The 21312-nt window shown below is 40.1% G+C and overlaps 1 protein-coding gene across 5 annotated transcripts in view; it reads left to right on the top strand.

Moving 5' to 3' along the window:
* PCNT (pericentrin) overlaps positions 1 to 21312 on the top strand; it is a 102184-nt gene that overhangs the window by 38421 nt on the left and 42451 nt on the right. For 3 of the 5 annotated variants that reach the window (XM_074910227.1, XM_074910226.1, XM_074910222.1), the window contains 9 exons: positions 1017 to 1160; positions 3692 to 3843; positions 4688 to 4902; positions 5347 to 5558; positions 7011 to 7173; positions 8216 to 8359; positions 16833 to 17062; positions 17492 to 17611; positions 18118 to 18138. In XM_074910227.1, coding sequence (XP_074766328.1) covers positions 1017 to 1160; positions 3692 to 3843; positions 4688 to 4902; positions 5347 to 5558; positions 7011 to 7173; positions 8216 to 8359; positions 16833 to 17062; positions 17492 to 17611; positions 18118 to 18138 — 1401 coding nt within the window. The remainder of the gene's footprint in view (positions 1 to 1016; positions 1161 to 3691; positions 3844 to 4687; positions 4903 to 5346; positions 5559 to 7010; positions 7174 to 8215; positions 8360 to 16832; positions 17063 to 17491; positions 17612 to 18117; positions 18139 to 21312) is intronic. The other 2 variants (XM_074910224.1, XM_074910225.1) reach the window with 2 other exon arrangements.

The raw sequence follows: 21312 nt of genomic DNA, 5'->3' as shown, positions 1-21312 counted from the left end.
GCACTGTGAAGTAAAGTCCAGGTGCCATCTTCCTAAATTAGAAAATCATCCTCCTTATTAAGGGTTTCTGTATCCTGTTGTTCAAGTCCCCCTTATCTTAGTTGCTCACTCGAGGAGCTGCCCAAGTGTCCCTTGAAGGCCTTGAGTCTCTGCTGTCAGTGACTTACATAGGAAGCCTAACGAGCATTTTGACCTTACCTAAACAAAGAGGTCTAGGAAAACAGTTGGGGAGTCCTTGGGAAACAAAGTAAAACACAAGCAAAGATTTCATGCATCACAGTTTAGTCTTAATCAATGATTGTAAGGAATTAATTTGTTTGAGCCCTTTCAATAAATCAAATTGCATGAGTGTTTTGGGTTTTTTTTTATACTGTGATCAAGAAGACTCATTTCCCAATTCTGGTGTTGCAGAAAAAAATAATAATCAGGGTTCTTCTTAACCTTTTTGGGAAGAGGTTCCAGGACCTTGTTTCACCTTCCCTGCTGATGCAGGAGTGGGGGTTGTCTAGTAACCCCTTCCTCTAGAGTGCTTTAGAGCACTCTAAGGTGAGATCCAATTTAATAGCTTTTAGATCATTTACCCATGTAAGTCTACCTTGTTGATTTTAATTTTTTTCTAGTAAATCACTCTTCTTATGTTGAATTCAGTAGTATGCTTATTGTACTACTTGCAGTTGCTTAAAGTGGCTTTTCTCCATCTCTGTTTTGACTTACCCATCTGTTTTCTGTTCCTCATCACTATCTCGGTGGTCTGAAATAACTCAGGTCTCAGTGAGCACATTCAGATGGTTTCTTTACCTGCCTAACTGTTTTAAATCATAGTTCTGGCATAATTTTGTTGATTGGGAGTGTTAACTGTGTAAATTACTGCTAGTTAATCTGAGAGGTAAGGTATGCATGTTTAAAGGCAGTAAAAAAAAAAAGGAGGGGGGAAAGGTTTTGGTTCTGGGGTTTTTGGGGGTTGGTTTTGTTTTTTTCCCCCTCTCTGTAAATCAAAGTATATGTGACATCCGCAGGATGAATTTGAAGCTGAAAAAGCATCACTACGTGACAAGGAACAGATGTTGATTCAGGAGAGGAAGACAACACAGACTGCTCACCAAAAGGAGCAGGAGGTGTTATCAGCCCAGCTGCAGGAAAAAGCAGCAATAATTGTCCAGGTATGTGGGAAATATTTGAAATATTTGAAATCTAGATCTTAAATGCACTTTTGTGGTTGAATTTTAACACAGTGCTCACACGTTTCTCATGATGTATGTAGAGGGACTGTGTGTGATCGCTAGTTCTCAAGGTGTAATGTGTCATGGTTTGAGCCCAGAGAATGATTGAGCACCATGCAGCTGTTCACTCACTCCTTCCTCCTCCAGTGCTGGGTAGGAAAAAATGAATCAAAAGGCTCAGGAATGGAGATAAGGACAGCGAGGGGTGTTTCACCCATTAACAGTCACAGACAAAAGGCAGACTTCTTAGGGCAAGAAAGAAACATCACTTTAATTCAAACATTAACAAAGCCAACACTTAATAGGCAGAATGCAACAGTGAGAAGCATTAACATGTCTTAAAAAGACCTCCCCCCACCCCTCCCTTCTTCCTGGCTCAGTTTTGTTGCTGATACTTGTACCTCCTCTCCCAGTGCATGGACAGGGCAGGGAGCAGTATGGTCAGTCTGCTGCTGCTTCCTCTAAAAGGTGTGTGGGGAGGGAAGCACTCTTCTACATTCTTCCCCCTGCTCCACATGGCATCCCTCTCATGAGAGACAGTCCTCCACAAACTCTCTCTGTTGTGAGTCCTTCCTACAGGATGCATTCTTCTCGAGATGCTCTGGTGTAGGTCACCTCCATGTGTTGCAGTCCTCCCAGCGCCAGACTACAACAGCAGGGAGCGCTTCTTCCCTCAGAGTCTCAGCCTAGTGCTGGTGTGGGGTCCTCCACAGGCTGCAGGTGGATCTCTGCTCCTCCTGTGACCTCCATGGGTGGCAGGGGGGCAGCCCTGCCATTTCACCACAGGATACAGGAGGCCTCCCTGCTCCAGTGCAGCTTCCCCCACTTCCTCCTTCTTCCTTCCACTGACCTCAGTGTTCACATAGGTGTCCTTCTTGTAATGCCTCCTCAAAGTCCCCAATCCCCTCTCAGGTATCCCTTCTCAAATATGTAATCACAGAGGTACAGCCACTATCACTAATTGTTTCAGCCTTGGCCAGAGGCAGGTCCGACTGAGAGCTGGGGGAGCTTTGAGAAACTTCTCAAAGGGGGACCACTGCTGTAGCCCCCTCCCCCAGTATCAAAACCCCAGCACACAAACCCAGCACACATAGGCTCTATCTCTTAGTTGGAGTAAGATGGAAATTGGGTATCAGCTTGAAAACTGGCCTTGAGCCATTTCTCAGGGAGTTAATACTGCTTTCTAAGATAAGGTTGGATGTTTGCCTTTTTGTTGTCTGTGTATTGGTGCCATCTGTATCTATCCCAGTTTTTGTCAAAAGAATTAGTGCTCTAGTAGCTTTTGTTGGACCAACTTATCTATAGCTCGGAGGAAGTAAGACGGGCAAACTGGAAGTTTGGATCTGGAAGTGGCTAAGATAATACTGCTTTGCCAAACAAAACAAAATTTTGTGCCTCCTGTAAAGCAAGTATCTAAGTTGAATCTAGATTACCAAGAAAGCTTTAGAGAGAGAGGAACAGCTTGGAAAAGGTATCTGTTTTATTTCGGAAGCTTAGAAGTGTCAAGTTCTTTTTCAGTGATTAAAATAATAGCTTTGAGTTTTCAAAATTGAAAATAAAATGAAATCAAACATTCATGTCTTCTCTCACAATCTGGGAAGCTCTGTCCAAAATGTAAATTTGGTATATTGGGCTGTTCTGTAAGGCCTTTTTGTTTAGTGGGGAGACTGGGAGAAACACTAAGAATTTTCCCTATTGGGAGAAATGCATTATTGTTTCCTGCTCTTCATGCAGGACTTCATGAGGGGTGAAAAATTTGTCAGGAGAGTAAAATGCTTTTCTTTGCTTGCAGTTTCCTTCCAAATAGATAATTTGACTATTTTGTTGGCTTCCTTTTGAGACAGTTTCCAACAAAATAGTACTGATTTGTGTGGCAGCTAAATCCAGGGGTCAGAGGTGGGTATATTCATACGTATTTGTATATATATTGCAATGGGATGGAGGTGTCATCTGAGCATATGAATGTAAGAAGAAAGTTGTGTTCCGGCAGAGCTTGTAAGCAAAGGTAGTTGGCACTGATGATACTGGACCTGGTTGTTGTTCAGGTTTGTGTGCTACAGTGTCAAAACCTGTGCTAGGACATTACTTTGTGTCTCTGAGATGTAACAATGAAAACAAACTACAGTATGATGCAAAGTTTTTACAAGCTTTTTGTATTGCTTTTGTGCACTGAGTCTGAATGTGAGTCAGCTCTGTGAAGCAAGATTAGCATCAGGAAAGAACTAGAAAAACAACTATTCATTTTTAGTCTTTCCACTGTCCTTAATTTCTAGTATTTGTAGAAGTAAATTTATGTAGCAGCAGACAATTATTATGTGAATATATATGAAATGATGAAGGGTAAGATCAGAATCATCTAGGTTGGAAAAAACCTTGTAGATCATCCAGTCCAAATCATCTAAAGATCATTGAGTGAAGCTTGTAGTTTAGACAATGATTGACTTTTTTGCATTGTTACTATATTTCCATAGCTGGAAAAGAAAGTAGAGTCTTTAAACCGTGAAATAGAGGCGACCAACTCTGGACTGGAGACCCTGCTTCAGCGTCGGGACAGGGAAAACCAAGAAGGAGGGAATTTGGTAGCCATGCTGAGGTCAGATATTGAGGAGTCAAAGGATGAAAGGTTTGTATATCTTGGGTTGCATAATGCTTGGTGGTTGGTTTTTTTTGTTTGTTTGCTTGTTTTCTCAGTTTTCATAAAGAAATCAATAACTAGGTAAAATTAAGCCAGCTCAAATTAATAGTGTAGGATGATAATATATTGGCTTTATTTGCAAGGTTTTCTTAATTACCAACCTATCTTGATATTGAGAGCAATATGATTTTTTCCTTTTTTTTTTCCCTTGTAGTCTGATGGAGACTTTGTTTTGGGTTTTCCACTGTCTATAATCTTGGAAGAAGCTAGGATATGGAAAAAGCCTCTTGGTCTTGAAACCTTTGAGTGTAATGTGCATTGGCTTGATATGTTGTTGGAATGTGTGGGTTAGAGAAGCTGTCATGGTGAATAAGCTTCTAGAAGAATTCCCCCACTCATGTTTAAGAAATTGGCTTAGTGTTTTTCTTAAAACTAAATTTTTTTTCATAAATATAATTTTTGCTGTCTACTCTGCCAGAACACTCTAGTTATTTTGATGTCACAGATACTATAGTAGTAGACATGTTCTGTGGAAGCACCAGTAGGGAGATGTGGAAGCCCAGGATGCTCGTGATGTATGATCTCTCCAGCTACCTGCGGAAAGAGCAAAGGTTTTTTGCTGAGCCTGCTCTGTGAAAATGGTCTTTTTTTTTTTTTTTTTTTTTTTTTTTTTTTTTTTTTTTTTTTTGTGAGGTCATCTGAATCCTCTTCACTGATCACTGTCAAACTATGGCAAGGTATCCATTTTAGGCTATTGGTTTTTCAATTGGTTCAAAGTGTCTTAAATCAAGTGCATGCAATTTTTGAAGTGTTCAGTATGCTTTTGTTCTAGGAAAAAACTGCAGGAATCCTATCAGCATGTTTTGAAATTGCTTATGGAGTTGGTGAAGGCCGCGATAGCTATTGAGGACCTTATCTGTAGCAAGATTGGACTTTGCATTGATGACAGTCTGGCTTCTGGAGATTCTAGAGACAGTCACAGTATTATGGAAGAAATGGGATTCATGCAGTATTTCAAAGCCAAAGAAAAGCATCACCTAGAAAAAGGTGAGTACAAATCTGCATAACTGGATGTAGTCAGTTCATGTTCTTGAAAAACACCTTTTCAGAAAGGGGATAACTCTTGTTGCAGTGTTTTCTGTGTCTCTTTCAAAGTTGCTCCATGCTTAAGATAGTGTCTATCAGTGTTCTTTCATTTTAATTCTTCCAATAGTGCAACTACCAAATCATCGCTGGCAAAAGCTGAATGAATTATAAGACAGGAAAAATGAATTTTGTGAATGTAGAGTTTCAGTCCCCGATACAGCACAGTATTTCCAAATGTTGTGAAAGATTATCTTGACTTTTCAGCATTCAGTTACAGATGTATACAAGTTTTCACCTTGTAATACATCTTCAGGACCAACTGATGTCACTGTCTGATGTCAGTTGTTATGAGTGGCCAGTTCTGTATCATTTTTCTGTGTTTTTAAACAGCTTGCTTTTTTTCAGTAGATGAGCTGCTTGATGAAACTCTTACAGAACACAACCAATTGTCTCCAGTGACCGATGAGGGGTCTGAGCTGAGCCAATATTTATGTGAAAGTGTTTTTGCAAAGCCAGAACTGGCATGTGAAAATGAAGAAATGATACTGAAAATTTGCCATCGTTTGCACACTGCAGTGGAGAGACTTCTGGCACTGATTACAGAATCAACGAAACAAGTAAAACTCTTTAATCTGTATAGATGTATAAATATACTGAAAATGTAAAATCTGTTTTAAAGCTTGTGTATTTAGCACCCTGTAGGACTGGCTGCTAAAAAGAAACGGGTTTTGTTGGAATACATGACAAGTTATCAGTATAGGGAGGCATGTTGCATCCTGGTTCTTTACAATGAAGGTTTTACCGTTATTTGATTGTTTCTTATCAGTGAGAGTTTAATGACTTTTTTCTTCTAGCAGATGCAAGCTATAAGTTTTTTACCTTAAGTAGGTTTAAACTAGGGGTTTAGATGCATTTGTAGCTTCAGGAGCCCAAGAGTTAAGTGTTTTTGAGGGGTCTTTATTGCACCTCACATCAGTGCTTCTTCAACACTGATAAACAGGTTCAAGAAAACTCAGCCCTATGTTAAAATATTTTGGAGATATTTAGACAGCAGCAAGCAAATATCCTTGTAATTATGTACTGTTTAATTGTGATAAAAGGATCTGGACTCAATATCATAAAAAATTTGAGTATTTCCATACTGGGTTTTGTAGTGTTTAGACATTCAGCTTTGGGAAGAGGAGTTGTAAATCTCAGGTAGATGCCTGAGTACTTAGAGGGTTGAATTTAGTATTACAGAAATTAGTTTGAATAAGGAAGCCCCTACTTTAAGAGGAAAAAGTGAAGGGGAGGAGTATATCTGAAATTCATCTTCTCATCAGATATTTCATACAACCCAGAGGTAAGGATCTGTGTGAAATATGTATTTGCTGTCTTAAAAAAATCCCTCCCAGAACAAGGTGCTTAAATTTGTACTTTTGAGCAGTGATGCTGTTTCCACTAGTATTTAGCTATCTTGTTGTTAAAGCACTTGCCCAAGCCATGGCAGATCTAGATTCTAGGTCATCTTCATCAGCTGCATTCAAGCATACTTTGCTTGTGTCTCTGAAATGTTCTATCCACCAGGATAAGCTAAATATAAGCTAAATGAGAATGGGGCTGCTCTATTCCTTTCCTTTGAACTTGAGACATTGCACATAGGAGTGCAGGGTACACAGACTCAGAGAACTGGGGTCTACCTTGGAATCCTGATGATGTTTTGACTTCACAGTCTATTAGACATGCCTGAATCTCTTGAAGAATTTAAGTGTAAGAATTTCAAGTAGCTCAGGAAGTATCAAGCTGAGCAGCATAGCCAACAGCAAGGTGTACCTTTTTATGCACAGGAAGACACTTATGTTTCCAAGGAAGATTTGTGGCCAAAATACAGGTATGTGAGTACAAGGAGTCACCAAAGTATCCAGGGGTTTTGGGCAAAGTCAATCTAGTACTAAAATGAAACTTCAAAACCTGGACCCTTAATGTATAAATGTTATAAAATTAAGAAGGTTTTTATTGAAATGTCTGTAGTATTATTACACTGCATATGCATCCAAAATCTGTTGCTAGGGAAAACTGTTTACTTTTAGCTGGAGAAAATGCATGAAAACCATGCACAATTTGAAGAAGAATTCAGCCGCCGAAATCGGGAAACCGCCCAAGTGGTTAGTCAGCACCAGGAACTAATGGAGTGCCTCAATGAGGAGAGCGAGGCCAAGAATCAGCTGGCACTAGAGCTTCATAAAGCGGAGGGTAAGAAAATGTAAAGAGACTTCAGTGTCATTTACTCATAGCTCAATCCTCCAAATATGAGATACACTCTTTGTGTCTTCTGTTGTTAATTTGCCTATCTGTCATCCATTTTCAGCATTTCATATTGCTAAGTTATTTAAGCATGGGTCTTCTCTTGCAAATCTATTACTTTATTCTCTTCATGTGTTTCCCTGGGGCAAGTGTGATAGTGCTTAGTCGTATACTTACACCACTGACCATGTGTGAAAAATACCGTAACAGCAATTTGTATTCCTATTTGGATTATTGAAAAGAATGTATACACACTTGTCTGACCTTGGAAGGGGTCAGCATTAACCAGAGCAAAGGTTTATCTCTGGCAGTGCAGACATAAAGGGATTCTGTAAGAAGAGACAAAAAGCCTGAGATGGCTGGTCTCAGCGCTATCACAGACTGCATATTGTTGGTCTGATGGCCTTGTAAAGATTGTGACTCGAGGCTTTTGCCTTGATGTAGAAGAATCTTTTTAGGGTTTTCATGTCCTTCAAGTTGAGCTCTCCCTAATCATGCAATCTGCTTTCCATTCCTCTTCTCAGTTATACTCCTTTAGGCTTATTTAGTCCTTCCAAAATCCTGTTTCCTTCCTTTCTGTGACTCATTTCTGGATTTCTTGGTCTCTGAGTCTAACATTTGATTCTACTTTCTGGAGATTCTGTTTCTTTGAACCTCAGCCCCCAGCAGAGTATGTGTCAGATGTGTCGTATGTTGTGAGGTGATCCCAGGCCATCCAGGCTTAATGATCCCCATATATATTCTACATATTTAGACACATTTCGTGACATGGCATCATCATAAAATCTGTTTGAATACATCAACTGGTACATCTTATGCCTTAAGATACTCCAAAAAGCCTAGCTACAGTGTAAATTTAAGTCTTCTTGCACTTCTTTCTTTCTACATCACCTTTCATTGATTGCAAAAAATTGTTTACTTGTGTTTTCAAGTTACTTTTTCCCAATAGATGAGTTTGTTGCTTTATTTGCATTCTGGCTTGGGATTTTAGGCATTATCGAAGGCTATGTTGCAGAAAAAGCTGCATTGGAAGAGGCCTTGAATCTGAAAGAGGAATCTGAACGTCGCCTTGTTGTGGAGCTGGAGAATATGCGGGAACGCTTCCAGGAGCTAACCCAGGAGCAAGCAATTCTTGGTGAGGAGTGGGTATAACACTGTTAGTGGAAAACAAAATTGTCTTCAGTTGGGGCATGCTGCCGTGTGTTTCTCTAATGTATCAGTCTCTGGTTTGATGACCTAGTGAGCAGCTCAGTTTGGTACAGAGGTTAGCAGGGTCTTCCTGTAAAAGAAAATAAAATAGCTGGTTCTTTGCTTATATGATGATAGTACTGTCAGTGAAGAGTACTGCTGTAGTCTTATGCTTAGTTAGAAATGGAAAGTGTCTGAGAAAATAAGAGGCATATATTAACTACAGGTGATTAGTTGCAATAGATAATCAGCACCTACCTAGTTAATAACTGAAATGCTGGTTATTTGACAACTGCAGTCCAAGAGAAGAGTTGGAGCTTCAAGGTTCTTGACTGCTTCCAAAATTAAGGAGATAGCTTAATAATGACAGAAGAAATAAAATACTCCTGGAAGATTATTTAAGTTATGCCACAATTGTGGTGATGATGTGTGCTTAGCTTCATATATAAGCTTTTCCCCTGCTCTCCAACCTTGTTCTGTCAAAACACACACATATGATCAGTAAGAGTGACTGTAGAAAGATTGTAATGATCAAGCTCAAAGTCTATGTAGGTTTTTAAAGGAAGGTGTATGGGTTGAAAAAGCAGAATGAGGTAGTGTTGTTGGGAAGGATGAGGTGAGGCAAGTATCTAAAACTTTTAGATAAGGGTGACTCACTGCAAGGCACAGCCAGCCACTGAAATACCAAATCAAACTCAGCTAAGTAAGTGTAAACAAGCAATCTACATAACTCCTTCCCCCATTCCATCACTCCCTCAGCCCCACAGAGTATGTGATATGATGTAAGCTAACTACAGGGAGCTTGTGTAGGGAGGGGCAGTAGGATGGGGGGAATGTTTCAACACACGGGGTGGAGTCTAATATTCAATGAGTGGAAGTTGTTGCTGCGATAATTCACACTGCAAATGTAGGAGCACACATTTCAACAGTGACAACAGTGATTTAATAAAAACCCTGAAGAATCTCAGTGTAATATAACTGGCTTAGATGTAGGATACTTCTTTGATTCCTTGAAGAAAATTCAAAGATCTTATGTGACTTGCACTGAGCAGGAACTCAAGACTAGGTTATGCTTGTTCTTGGTGGTGAATCTGAGAGTCATTTAAATAGCATTATATAGTTTTAATTTTTTAAATTTGTGGCCTTAATGTCATTCTAGTAATTCTATAAGTGAATTTCTCTGTATCATATTCCATTAGAAATTTTATCATTTGGGATCACTGCCTTTCTATTTCTGCTAGTGCCAATGTTATGCTACCCTCAGCTATGTCACCACAATGTCACCTTCAGCCATGCTGCACAGATCTTTACTGCCTGAGCAGACTGCATAACAGGTAGTTGTGTATAGTTGTACAGGTCAGAAATAAAGACGGCAAGAAACTGTTTTCTAGTGAATTATCCGTTGTCGATAGTAGGGGAATGTAAAGACTCTAGGTTTTAGGGCATGGAGCCAAATTCTACAGGAGGGGTGTGTTTGACTGGACACAGTCTATATGTTGTAATTACCTGTCCACTTCTCAGGAACCTCTGCTGTGATTCCTGCCTGACTTTTGGCCCTACTGTATCATTCCTCTGAAACTTTTGTCTGCCTCGTGCCTCTTCCCCACCTTATCTTCTCTTCACCTTGCTGCTCTTCACCTCTCTTCTGACTCTTTGACTCTACCAGTGTTCCACTCTTGTGGGCATCCTTCTGTGTCCTTCCTTTTTGCTCTGCACTTGACCTTTCAAATATAGTGCAGTCAAAATACTTACGTTGTATGTAGAATCATAGAATGGTTTGGGTTGGAAGGAGCCTTAAAAATCGTTTAGTCCAACTCTTCTGCAATGACCAGAACATCTTCAACTGGAATATAATAAAATATTTTCAGTTGGAAGGGACCTACAACAATCATCTAGTTCAACTGCCTGACAACTTTTGGTCAGTCCTGAAGTGAAAGCATGTTAATAAGGGCATTGTACAAATGCCTCTTAAACACTGACAGGCTTGGGGCATTGAAGACCTCACCAGGAAGCCTGTTCCAGTGTTTGACCATCCTCCTGGTAAAGAAATGCTTCCTAATGTCCAGTCTGAACCTCTTCTGGTGCACCTTTGAACCATTCTCAAGTGTCCTGTTTCTGGACACCAGGCATAAGAAACCAGCACTTCCCTCTCCAGATCCCCTTCTTGCGAATCTGCAGAGTGCCATGAGGCTGCTCCTCAGCCTCCTTTTCTCCAAACTAGACAAACCCAGAGTCCTCAGCTTCTCCTCACAGGACATGCCTTCCAGCCCTTCACCAGCAACTAGATCAGGTTGCTCAGAGCCCTGCCCAACCTGTTTCTTCTTTACATGTAGTCTGAATCTACCCTTTTTAGTTTAAAACTGTTACCCTTTGTCCTGTTGCTACAGCCCTATTAAAACGTATAGGACATATGTTAGTGTTAAAAGTTGTGTCAGTCTCTGACCTCTCATATGGTGTATTAATAACATCTTACTATTATGATGAGAAAATTGAATAGTGGTCTCACAGATTGCCCTGGCTTACAGAGCCTACACTTTGCCCCAGGAAGAGAGGTCTTCCCCCACCTCTTCCTCAGGGGAAAGACAGAACATAAACAGATTCAGGGGCTGTAGCTGAAACTAAATTCATCTTGTGTTTGCTTTACAACAGTGATTATGGCATCAGGTAATGTGTCCCACAGGAAACACAAAATCATTCCATGTTATTGTTGAACACGAGTACAGCTGTGTGTCATAGACATGTATGACAGATTAGAGTCTGTAAGTCTGTGCCAGCAAGTCCTGCTGGACTGAATCCTGCTTTGAATCCCCTGGCAGGAACTAAAAAGGGGGTTTGAGGCATTAATTATTTTATCTCTGTATGGGGAAAAGTGCAAAAAGATAACATTGATTGTCCTAGAAAATGCGTAAGTGACTCGCCAAGAATGTTGCAATAAACTTGCATGGTCATAATGTAAAACCATTTCTGTAGTAGCTCTAGTCCAATTACAGATTTGGATCAACATGTCATCAGGAGATTTGTGGTATAATAAAGATGGAATGCATTTTTGCCGAATAAAAGGTAGGCACTGTCTGTATTACTTATGAGTTTGTAGTGATTTAGAAGATGGAATGGTTCATAATGTTCTATTCTTGTCTTATACATGTCTGTGTGTTTTGATTTCTAGGAACACCTATTGCTAATGTAGCACAAAAAGAAAGTTCAGGTGTGTAATGATGAGTGGTTTTTTTTTTCTGATTTGTGTTGCTGTAACACAGTGAATGAACTGATAGTTCTGATTTTATTTTAACAAGGAGGAATAGTACTTCATAAATAGGCCCAACACATTACTGGTATTATGAATGTCCTGACAAAAAGAGGTTATGACTTCTGTGATACATCAGAAGACAACTAAAACTAAGAATATTGAATTCACTGGTCAATATTTAAGCCTAATGGCAGCAAAACATTTTTTTCCTTTGAAATGCCTTGTGCTGTTATCTTTGTTTGCAAGCTTAATTTTTCTTTTGAGGGGATATGAGTGGGTTGTAATCTTGCAGTGAACTTATAATGATACATATTATGATTGTTAAAATGATTAAACTAATTTAAAGGGAGGGAAAAAATGTTTGATGCAAAATGGAGAGCAAAAAAACCGCAGGAAGAACTGAAGAAAGTCTAAGGGAAACTAGAGAAATGTATTGAATGGATAGGTAGATCAGAAAAGAGAAGGGGAGAGCAGAATGGGAAGGAAGGCTAGTTATGGGAGGAAATATGAAACTGAAAACAAGCAAGAAGGATCCGTAGAGTTTTACACTGACTTTGGAAGTCTAATGCTGAAGTAAAATTTGTCAGATTGAAAGACACATCTTTTTTTCCCCCTAAACTAAAGTTTGCATATTTAACTTCTGAGTAGCAAACATTAAGCCCTAATAAATTCATACTTGCCATGATTATGTTTTGTTGTCTACTCAAAATACAATTATCATGTTTTTAGATTAATTTTATTTATACACACGTATATAATCATAGATGCGTTCTCTTGCATATTCAGTCTCTTGTTTCTAGGCTTTTTCTTTACTGCCCAAGAGTTTGAGCTCAGTAGACAAAGTTCCTCAGGTGAATAAAACCAAATTATCTAGGTAAATTCCAGTTAAGGTTAGAAAGCTGCACTGGGCTGTCTTGCCCATTACTATATCTTTATTCCTGATGTCCATTCAGATTTTTCTCAAACACTATTTTTATTTAACAAAATGTTGGTAAACACCTCAACGTCCTGAAATTTGCTGCTGCTCGCTCAATGAGAGGGAACATCTAACCTAGCTGGGTAGAGTGTATCTGGGGATTGACATCCTCCCAGTAGCTGCAGTCCAGTTCTTGCCAGCAGCTTATTAGAACTTGAACAGTTGCATCTGCTGCAATTGTTGAGCCCTAAAATTCATCTTCTTTCTCCCACCACAACCATCTGTAGTACTCTTCCTCTGGTTTGGGATTGTAGTATGTGGAAAATAAGATAAAAATCATATTGTTTGGCTTTGCTTGACATGGCTTATTCCTTGAAAAGCTGATGTCTCCTCCCTTTTTTGATGTGGAGTACTAATGTGAGTAAATAGCCTCGCTAATAAAATGCACTTAGAATGGAGCTTGGCCTTTGCTAATGATGATTTTGGGAGCGGGGAGGAGTGAGCTGGGGCACTACCAAAGTGGAATTGCATGATTTGAACTCGCATTAATAAAATATCAGGTTTGTCCCTACAAAGAAATGAATCTGTGATCTTGATAATCTATTCATGTTGCTTGAAATTATAATACACTTAGGGAACATGTGCTTTAAAAAGAATACAAAAAAATTGCTCAAACAGATTACACTTACTGAGACTGCCAAAATTTGAAACCTGCTTTGTCTTGAAACATTTTCAATTCCATGTGAAATCTGTTAGCCTAATTACTTTTTTCCATTAACTTGCATTTCTGCCCTAGGAGGTGGTCGAGACAGTTTATTTCAGTTTTATCTAATCAGTATTTTGTTCCTCAGAAAGCAATAGTGTTCATGTTGAAGCTAAAAAGAAGTCATCAGCTCATTAGTGACCATGTTTCTTAGGATATAGAGGGAAAAATTCCTGTGCTTGTTTTCACAACAGCATCAGTTCCTTTCTCAGGGGGTCAGCCTATATGTGCCCTTCCTGTGAGTGCACATATGTCTGTGCACACTACATGTTGCCCTCCTCTGTGCACCATGTGTAAACAAATACAGTAGAGTGCTATTTTATTCCCATTTATTGCCTGACAAAACACAGCACTTGGTCAAAGATACTCTCTATTGTGCAGTTATGGCTTGGTATTCAGTCTCCAAATGGAATTCAGACTGTCATCAGCTTTTTTCTGGACTCTGTTTCAGCCTTGGAGCTCTGTTGCATCTCATAATGGTGGGAGGCTCTTACAGCTCCAAATGGGTTGTGAGAGAAATTGCTGTGGGGGAGACTCTTCAATTACCTGCATATTCATGTATTCTCAGCCTGCAGGCTGAGAGAGTTGGGGGTGTTCAGCCTAGAGAAGAGAAGGCTCTGGGGAGACCTTAGAGTGGCCTCCCAGTACTGAAAGTGGCTACAGGAAAGGTGGGGAGGGACTCCTCATCAGGGGGTGCAGGGATAGGATGAAGGGTAACTGTTTTAAACTAAGAGAGGGTAGATTTAGGTTAGATCTGAAGAATTCTACCCTGTGAGGGTGGTGAAGCCCTGGCACAGGTTGCCCAGAGAAGCTGTGGCTGCCCCCTCCCTGGAAGGGTTCAAGGCCAGGTTGGACGGGGCTTTGGGCAACTTGAGCTAGTGGAAGGTGTCCCTTCCCATAGCAGGGGGTTGGAACTAGATGATCTTTAAGGTCCCTTCCAACCCAAACCATTCTGTGAAATACTCTTGCCAGAGCCTGAGTTACATCCACAATTCAATGAACATTAGGCAACTTGAAGCTTAGTTTGTGGGATTATTTAGCACTGTGCTAGAAGAAGTAGGGAGCATGGCACAGCTGTTGCAGAGTTGTGATTCTTACGTAGGCATCTGAGATACCATTCTTGGCAACTGTGAGTTTGCAAAATTAGTGAAATGTAGTTGGAATGTAGTTGTGGATTATCACTTAAAGGCAGAAAGTACTTAACAGGACTGGAGCTTTGTGAGATACATAGCTTCTGTGTATAACTCCAGCACTTCATCAAAGTCCTTTATTAATCCAGTGATTTGTATTTATCAGCCAATAGCAAACCTGAAATGGCAGGAGAAGCCCTGTGCCAGTGTACCTGTCTGTAAGGAAGGGCAGGGCTCTTGACGCATTGTCTACAGTGACTGCAAACTGAAATGCTTTTCTCCTTCAGCTGGTGTGTGTCAGTCATGCTCTCACACTGGCAAATGTAGATGTATGCTGTGCACCTCAGAGAATTCAAGGGATCGACAAGCAATTTTGTGTCCAATTCAGTTGGTTTCAAAAGCTACCATGGGTGCTTAGCAAATCTGACAAATGGTTAGAGTCTGGTAAAGTTCTGTATCTGCTAAGTTTTCTTTTGCTCAATTAACTTAGTCTTAGTTTTAGTAACTTAGTCTTAGTTTTATCTTGCATATTTTAACATTGTCTTAATACAGAGAAAATATAGTTGTTACAGTAAAGGACCAGGGTGACTAAATCATGAAATCACAGGGTTGCTGTGGACCTTGATAGCTCATTTAATCCATACTTTCATCCCAGAACAGAATCTATTTTATTTTTTTCTTTTTATCCAGCCTCTTCAATTTCCAGAGGCAGAGACTTCACAGTCCCTGCACACTCTGTTCCATTGCCCTTGCTGTGGTGACATTTTCCCTGGTGTTTAATGCAAATGTGATTGCATCATTCTAAGCTTGTGATGCTTATCCTCTTAAACATGAACATAGAAATGTTCATGTTCTTGGCTTGTATGAAAGTGTCTAGAAATTTAATTAAATACCTGTGGATAGTGAAGCACTAAAAAAGATGTTGTAAGGAGGCTGTGGTATCACTTCTGTTTTTGAAGGTTTGTAACAGAACCTTCTATTAGGTCAGAAATCACGTGGATTGAGTTGGAAAAGGGAATTGTCCCATTCTGGGAACTGGGCTGAATGACCAGTTAAGGTCCTTATTGGAGTCATACCCTTACCTTTTTCTCTATGTTTGAAAACATTTAAGATGAATAATGGAACATTTCAAAAGTAAAATGAGCTCTTACAGGACCTTGCTTTAAACACTAAACAGCTGAATTTCTATTTTCATGTTCAGGTGACTTAGCTATATTCTCATTAAAATAGTTTTGCTTCAAGTGCATTCGCAGTAGAGTCTCAGGTTGTCTTCTAACCAGTGTATTCAGTACATCTAACTGACTGAAACTGCAGTTTTAGGTATAAATTAGCTCTTGGTAGCTTAATCTTGAGCTATGTACACTTTCATATTTGTGGTAGGTCTCTTGCAGCCTGTGTAGGGCAAGTATGTGCCATCTTTTTCCCAGGTGTGTGTTTGTAGCTTCAGAACTGGACTAATTCTCTGTAAGTGTGACTTTTCTCTGGGTTTTAATCCTCACTCAGGTTCAGAGAAGATTAACTTTGCTTTCTCATAGCAGCTAGCTTCAGGGTAGGGCTGGGCACTGGTAGCCACTGAAAAGATGGACTGGGTGCTAACTCAGCGGTGTGGACATTGGCAGCAGTGTGCAGCATGGCACAAGGCAGAGGAGTAATTGAGAAGCTGACCTGAGACTGGATATTGGAGGTCTAAGGAGGATCTCAGCATGACAGTTTGGAGGAATTGAGAATTCTGTATCGGATGGCTTGATTAGGAAGAGATTCAAAGTAGCATGGAAAGCTGGAATGGAAGGGGTGGCAAGGCCTTAAGATAGAGCAGTGAAGTATGGAGCAGTTGGAAGGATGGGTATGAGAGACTAGGTGGCTGACAGTGGGCTGTGGAGCTTGAATTTAGGGATGGAGCACATCTGGAATGGAGTGAATTTGGAGTGTTGAGTATCTGGTGTGGTTTGGAATGAGCTTCTGGGGCAGGAAGAGTGTGGAACTGAGGTTGAGAGGGCAAGAACCTAGGGAGGGAATCTGAAGGACTCCTGCTCAGGTGAGATAGGGCTCTCTGGAATTGTGATGTCTCCAAGGGTGAAGGTGAAAGATTTCTATGTGCCTAGAATCTCTCCAACCAGGATTCAGTTTGGAATTGAGAACAGATGCTTATGTTCTCCTTTACTACATCTTATCAGAGATGGCTTTCAGAGACATGAGGAGCAGCCAAATATCAGACTTCCCTTTGTGCCTTACAGACCATCTCAGGAGATCTTTTCTTTGGTTTTATGCTGTCCAAAGTACATTAATTTAATCTCATTTTAAACTCAATTTGGTTTTTATACCCTGCACTGACAACTTTGTTGTTATTTTTGTGTTCTTATTCAGGTCTACTCAAGGAAGTAGAATTTTTAGCAAAGGAGAAATTAGAGCTTCAATGTCAGGCAGAAAAGGACCAGTCCAACTTACGCTCTCAAATGAGAGTTTTGGAGGTGGAACTGGAAGAACAGCTGCATAGTAATCAAGACCTGGCTACACAGTTGCTGGAGGTTGCTGAATTAAAACAGCAAATTCAAGTTCTTGAAAAACAACTTAAAAACCAGCGGCAGTTCATGGATGTAAGCAGCCTTGATACCACATTTCCATGGTTTTGGAGGTTGATAAATACTACTTCTAGTGTGACTGAGACTTGGAAGATGGTTTCTAAACTATGATCCTTTCTGTTTTGGTTGAAATTAAGACCTTGGTATTCTAATCTTGTCAAAGAAAAAAAGGTAGTTTTAAAATTCCCTTTGTGTAGGATTACAGGATAACTTTTTCCTTTTTTATTAATGGCTAATTGTAGTTTGTACATTGGAGTCAAAAAAGGTTTTTTTTCCCCTGTAATTTTCGCTGTTTCAGCAATACTAAAAGGTGTTAACTATTTTTAAGTCGACTCAGTTTCTTCACCACAAAAACAAACCCCAAATTTTTCTTGTACTCAATATTTTAATGAAATGCAAAGTTTCTTAAAAAAAGACTTTAATTATTTCTGACTGGCTTTGCAGGAACAGGCTATAGAAAGAGAACATGAACGTGATGATTTTCAGCAGGAAATTCAGAAGCTGGAAGAACAGTTAAAACTTTCAGCAAAGTCACAGACTTCGGAAGAGCCCAGAGAGTACAGGGTGAGTAAAATCACACTTAGTGGGCAAAGGCATTTGTTTACTACAGTTAAATCCCAAAACCTGTATTGTTTTGGGGGACTGGGTCTTGAGAGACTATTTTTCTCAGTTGTCACCCAGCAAGTAAATTTTCCCCCAGCTGACTGGACTACTTTAGGCAGTGAGAGTGTACTTATATTATTTCTCAGGGAGACAGAAAGAAATGTTGTCTGTGCATTACAATAAAGTTACACAGCCTATGAGTCTGGTTTAAATTAACTGAGGAAGACAGCAATACAGACATTGTTCTACAGAGTACACCCAAGGGGTGACTTCTGGGTTCTAAATGTGTTTAGTTTTTTCAGCCGTAACAGTTGTAATAAGAGATGTTCTTTGTCTGCATGCCTTGTCCTATTTAAGTGTATAGATCAGTCTTTTTTTTCACATGTTCATTTGTTTGATTCTTGGTTTCAGAAATTAATGTTTGCTTTTTGTTGTTTTTTTTTTTCACATAAATGAACGTTATACAGAACTATGAATTGATTCTACAGGTATGGAAAACAGCATGAACATCTCTTTAACTTTTCTTTCCTTTTCCTTTCTATCCTTTCTATTTAAGTAGATCTGTTTTGGCTTTTTTTCCTCTTCTTGATATGTCAAGGCTGCTTCAGCTTGGCTTCAGGATAAGGATACATGTTTTACAGTGGTTGATTTCTTGCAGGGAGTGAACTGCTTTCAAATTAATTGCCTGTACGCAAGTGCTTCATTCTTCTGGCTTATTGCTCAGATGTATTACAGGCAGTTATTTACTGTAAAAGTGGTTTTTGGCATGAAAGGAGAAGTTGAGGTTTGGAGTATGAAAACGAAGATAATGGAATTCTGATGATACTGTGCGTTAGCCTTCAGCTTTTGTTTGTGGCCCTGTTCTTAACAAAACTTCAGTGTGTATGCTACTTAATTTCACTTCCTTCTATTTGCTTATCTACAGTTTATGAAATTGGGTACCTCTGTGTTGGAGAAGCAAATCTTGTAGGAACAACAGAATTTTCCGTGTTGAAGGGCACCTGATCATCACTTGCCTTCTGTAACCTCTAATAGCACTTCATTAGGCATCTTAAGAAGTAGAGTGATGACATATCATTCTGCGTCAGTCTCAGCTTCTCATTTACAGGAATGCCATTATCTGGCATTAAGATTTTTCTGAGTACATCACGCACATAGCCTACGTGTTCCTTACACCATGGCAAAAATCAAAAAAAGAATGGCAAAGATTTTTGTTTTGAGGGCCACATGACTTACTGAATATCAATTTGCACCCAGGAGGTATACCTCTGTGGCAGTCTTGAGCATACAGAATCATAAAGGGTATATGGCAAGCTTTTGATACTGTCCCATACAACATCCTTCTCTATATATTGGAGAGACTTGGATTTGAGGGATGGGCCACTTGGTGAATAAGGAATTGGCTGGATGGTCACACTCAAAGAGTTGTGGTCAGTGTCTCCATGTCCGTGAAGAGCAGTGACAAGTGAGTGCTGTTCCTCAGGGGCTGGTGTTGGGACTGGCACTGTTTAACATCTTTGTTGATATGGACATCAACATTGAGCACACCCTCAGTAGGTTTGCTGATGATACCAAGCTGTGTGGTGCAGTCACACACTGGAGGGAAGGGATGTGCCTTCCAGAAGGACCTGGACAGGCTGGAGAGGTGGGACCATGCAAACCTCATGGAGTTCAACAAGGCCAAGTGCAAGGTCCTGCACATGGGTCAGGGCAATCCCAAGCACAAATCCAGGCTGGGTGAGGAGTGGATTGAGAGCAGCCCCAAGGAGAAGAACTTGGGGGTATGAGTGGATGGAAAACTGACTGTGAGCCAGCAACATGTGCTTGCAGCCCAGAAAGCCAACTGTAACCTGGGCTGCATCCAGAGCAGTGTGGCCCCTGGTGAATCTGCCCCTCTATTCTGCTCTCATGAGAACACACCTGCAGTGCTGTGTCCAGCTCTTGGGGCATAAGAAAGATATGGACCTGCTGGAGCAGGTCCAGAGGAGGCCATGAAGATGATCAGGGGACTGGAGCACCTCCCCTGTGAGGACAGGCTGAGAGAGTTGGGGGTGTTCAGCCTGGAGAAGAGAAGGGTCTGGGGAGACCTTAGAGCAGCCTCCCAATACTGAAAGGGGCTACAGGAAAGGTGGGGAGGAATATTTTTATTGGGGATATGGGGTTAGGATGAAGGGTAAGGGATTTAAAGTGAAAGAGGATAGACCTAGATTAGTTCCAAGGAAGAAATTCTTCCCTGTGAGGGTGGTGAGGCCCTGGCAGAGGTTCCCCAGAGAAGCTGTGGCTGCCACCTCCCTGGAAGGGTTCAAGGCCAGGTTGGACGGGGCTTTGGGCAACCTGGGCTAGTGGAAGGTGTCCCTTCCTGTAGCAGGGGGGTGGAACTAGGTGATCTTTAAGGTCCCTGCCAACCCAAACCATTCTGTGATGTCAGGTTATTCAAAATATGTCAAACTCTTAAGACCAGAGCTTGTTTTCTAAGATACTATGTGGATAAGAGTCACTAGTGTGCTTGTGGCTTAGTAAAGAGGAATATCTGTAAAAATGAAGATTGGCTACTGTAACTTTGCAACCTCTATCAGAAAGGATTAAAACTTGTTTGGAGAAAGGCACACAAGGATAGCAACTAAGCATGTGAAATTTGAGGGTAGTGTGATCTAGGCACACAATCTGTGCCAAAATAAAATGTCAGGATTTAGACAGTTCTTGTACAGTTTTTTAATGCAGTTGTAATGTTGGTAATTACTTAACTCCGAAACAACTTGAACTTCTAATTTTTGCATGTAGGAGTTATAACAAGTTCAAAGTAGTTCTCTCTGTGACAGGCTCAAGGTCTATGTGAGTGAAATTATTTTGTGAAAAGTGTGCTGGGAGCTACCATCTGAGAGAATGCCATAAGGGTGAAGGTTGTAGAAGTGTTTTCTTAGCTACAGGACTGCACCAGTAGCTTTCTAGCAATGTGGTGTTAAAAAACACACTTCTTGTGTTAAGTGTCATAGTTTGGGGATTCTGATGCCAAAGTTTTATAGCAATAGAAAGTATTAGGTCTCTAAAAGATTTTACTGTAACAAAAAGCTTTACTCTGAGGCCTGTGTTATGCTTAAGAGTTGATTAGTTGCTGATAAGAAGGGAATTATATATATATACATATATATATATATATATATATAAAATGAAGGAAATGTGTATGTGCCTGTAAGCAGTTGAAAACGTAATGTTAATCACTTCTGGTATTCTTAACCAGTCTGTAATGCTCTCTGTGCTTAATAATTTGACTAAATTAACTCTATTCTGTATTTTGCTAGTGGGTGTTTTTCTGCTTCAGTCATATCTGTACAATACTGCGAGGGTGTAAACTTCTATATTAATACAGAGAATTTTTATTTTTTAGTATTGAAGTGGAATTTGCATAAATTCAGACACATTGATGAACAAAGCATTGAGTTTTTAAAACTCTTGTCTTCCTTGCTTATTTGTACTGACCAAATTATTTCTCATTTAGGTTTCCCATTGCTTTTCTATCTGAGCTTGCTTTCAGTGTGCTTAATGACTTTATCACTTGTGGCATAGTCTGTCTGTCACACTTGGTTCTGTCCTGCCTGTGTTTCTAACCGAAGCTCCTAGCCTTGCCTTCACATTAATAACTGGGATGAACGAGTGACCATTTT

The sequence above is a fragment of the Athene noctua genome, chromosome 7, assembly GCF_965140245.1.
Source record: "Athene noctua chromosome 7, bAthNoc1.hap1.1, whole genome shotgun sequence".
In the NCBI taxonomy this organism is placed as follows: domain Eukaryota; kingdom Metazoa; phylum Chordata; class Aves; order Strigiformes; family Strigidae; genus Athene; species Athene noctua.
Note: the sequence above shows the minus strand (reverse complement) of the source record. Positions and strands in the feature narration are given on the sequence as shown.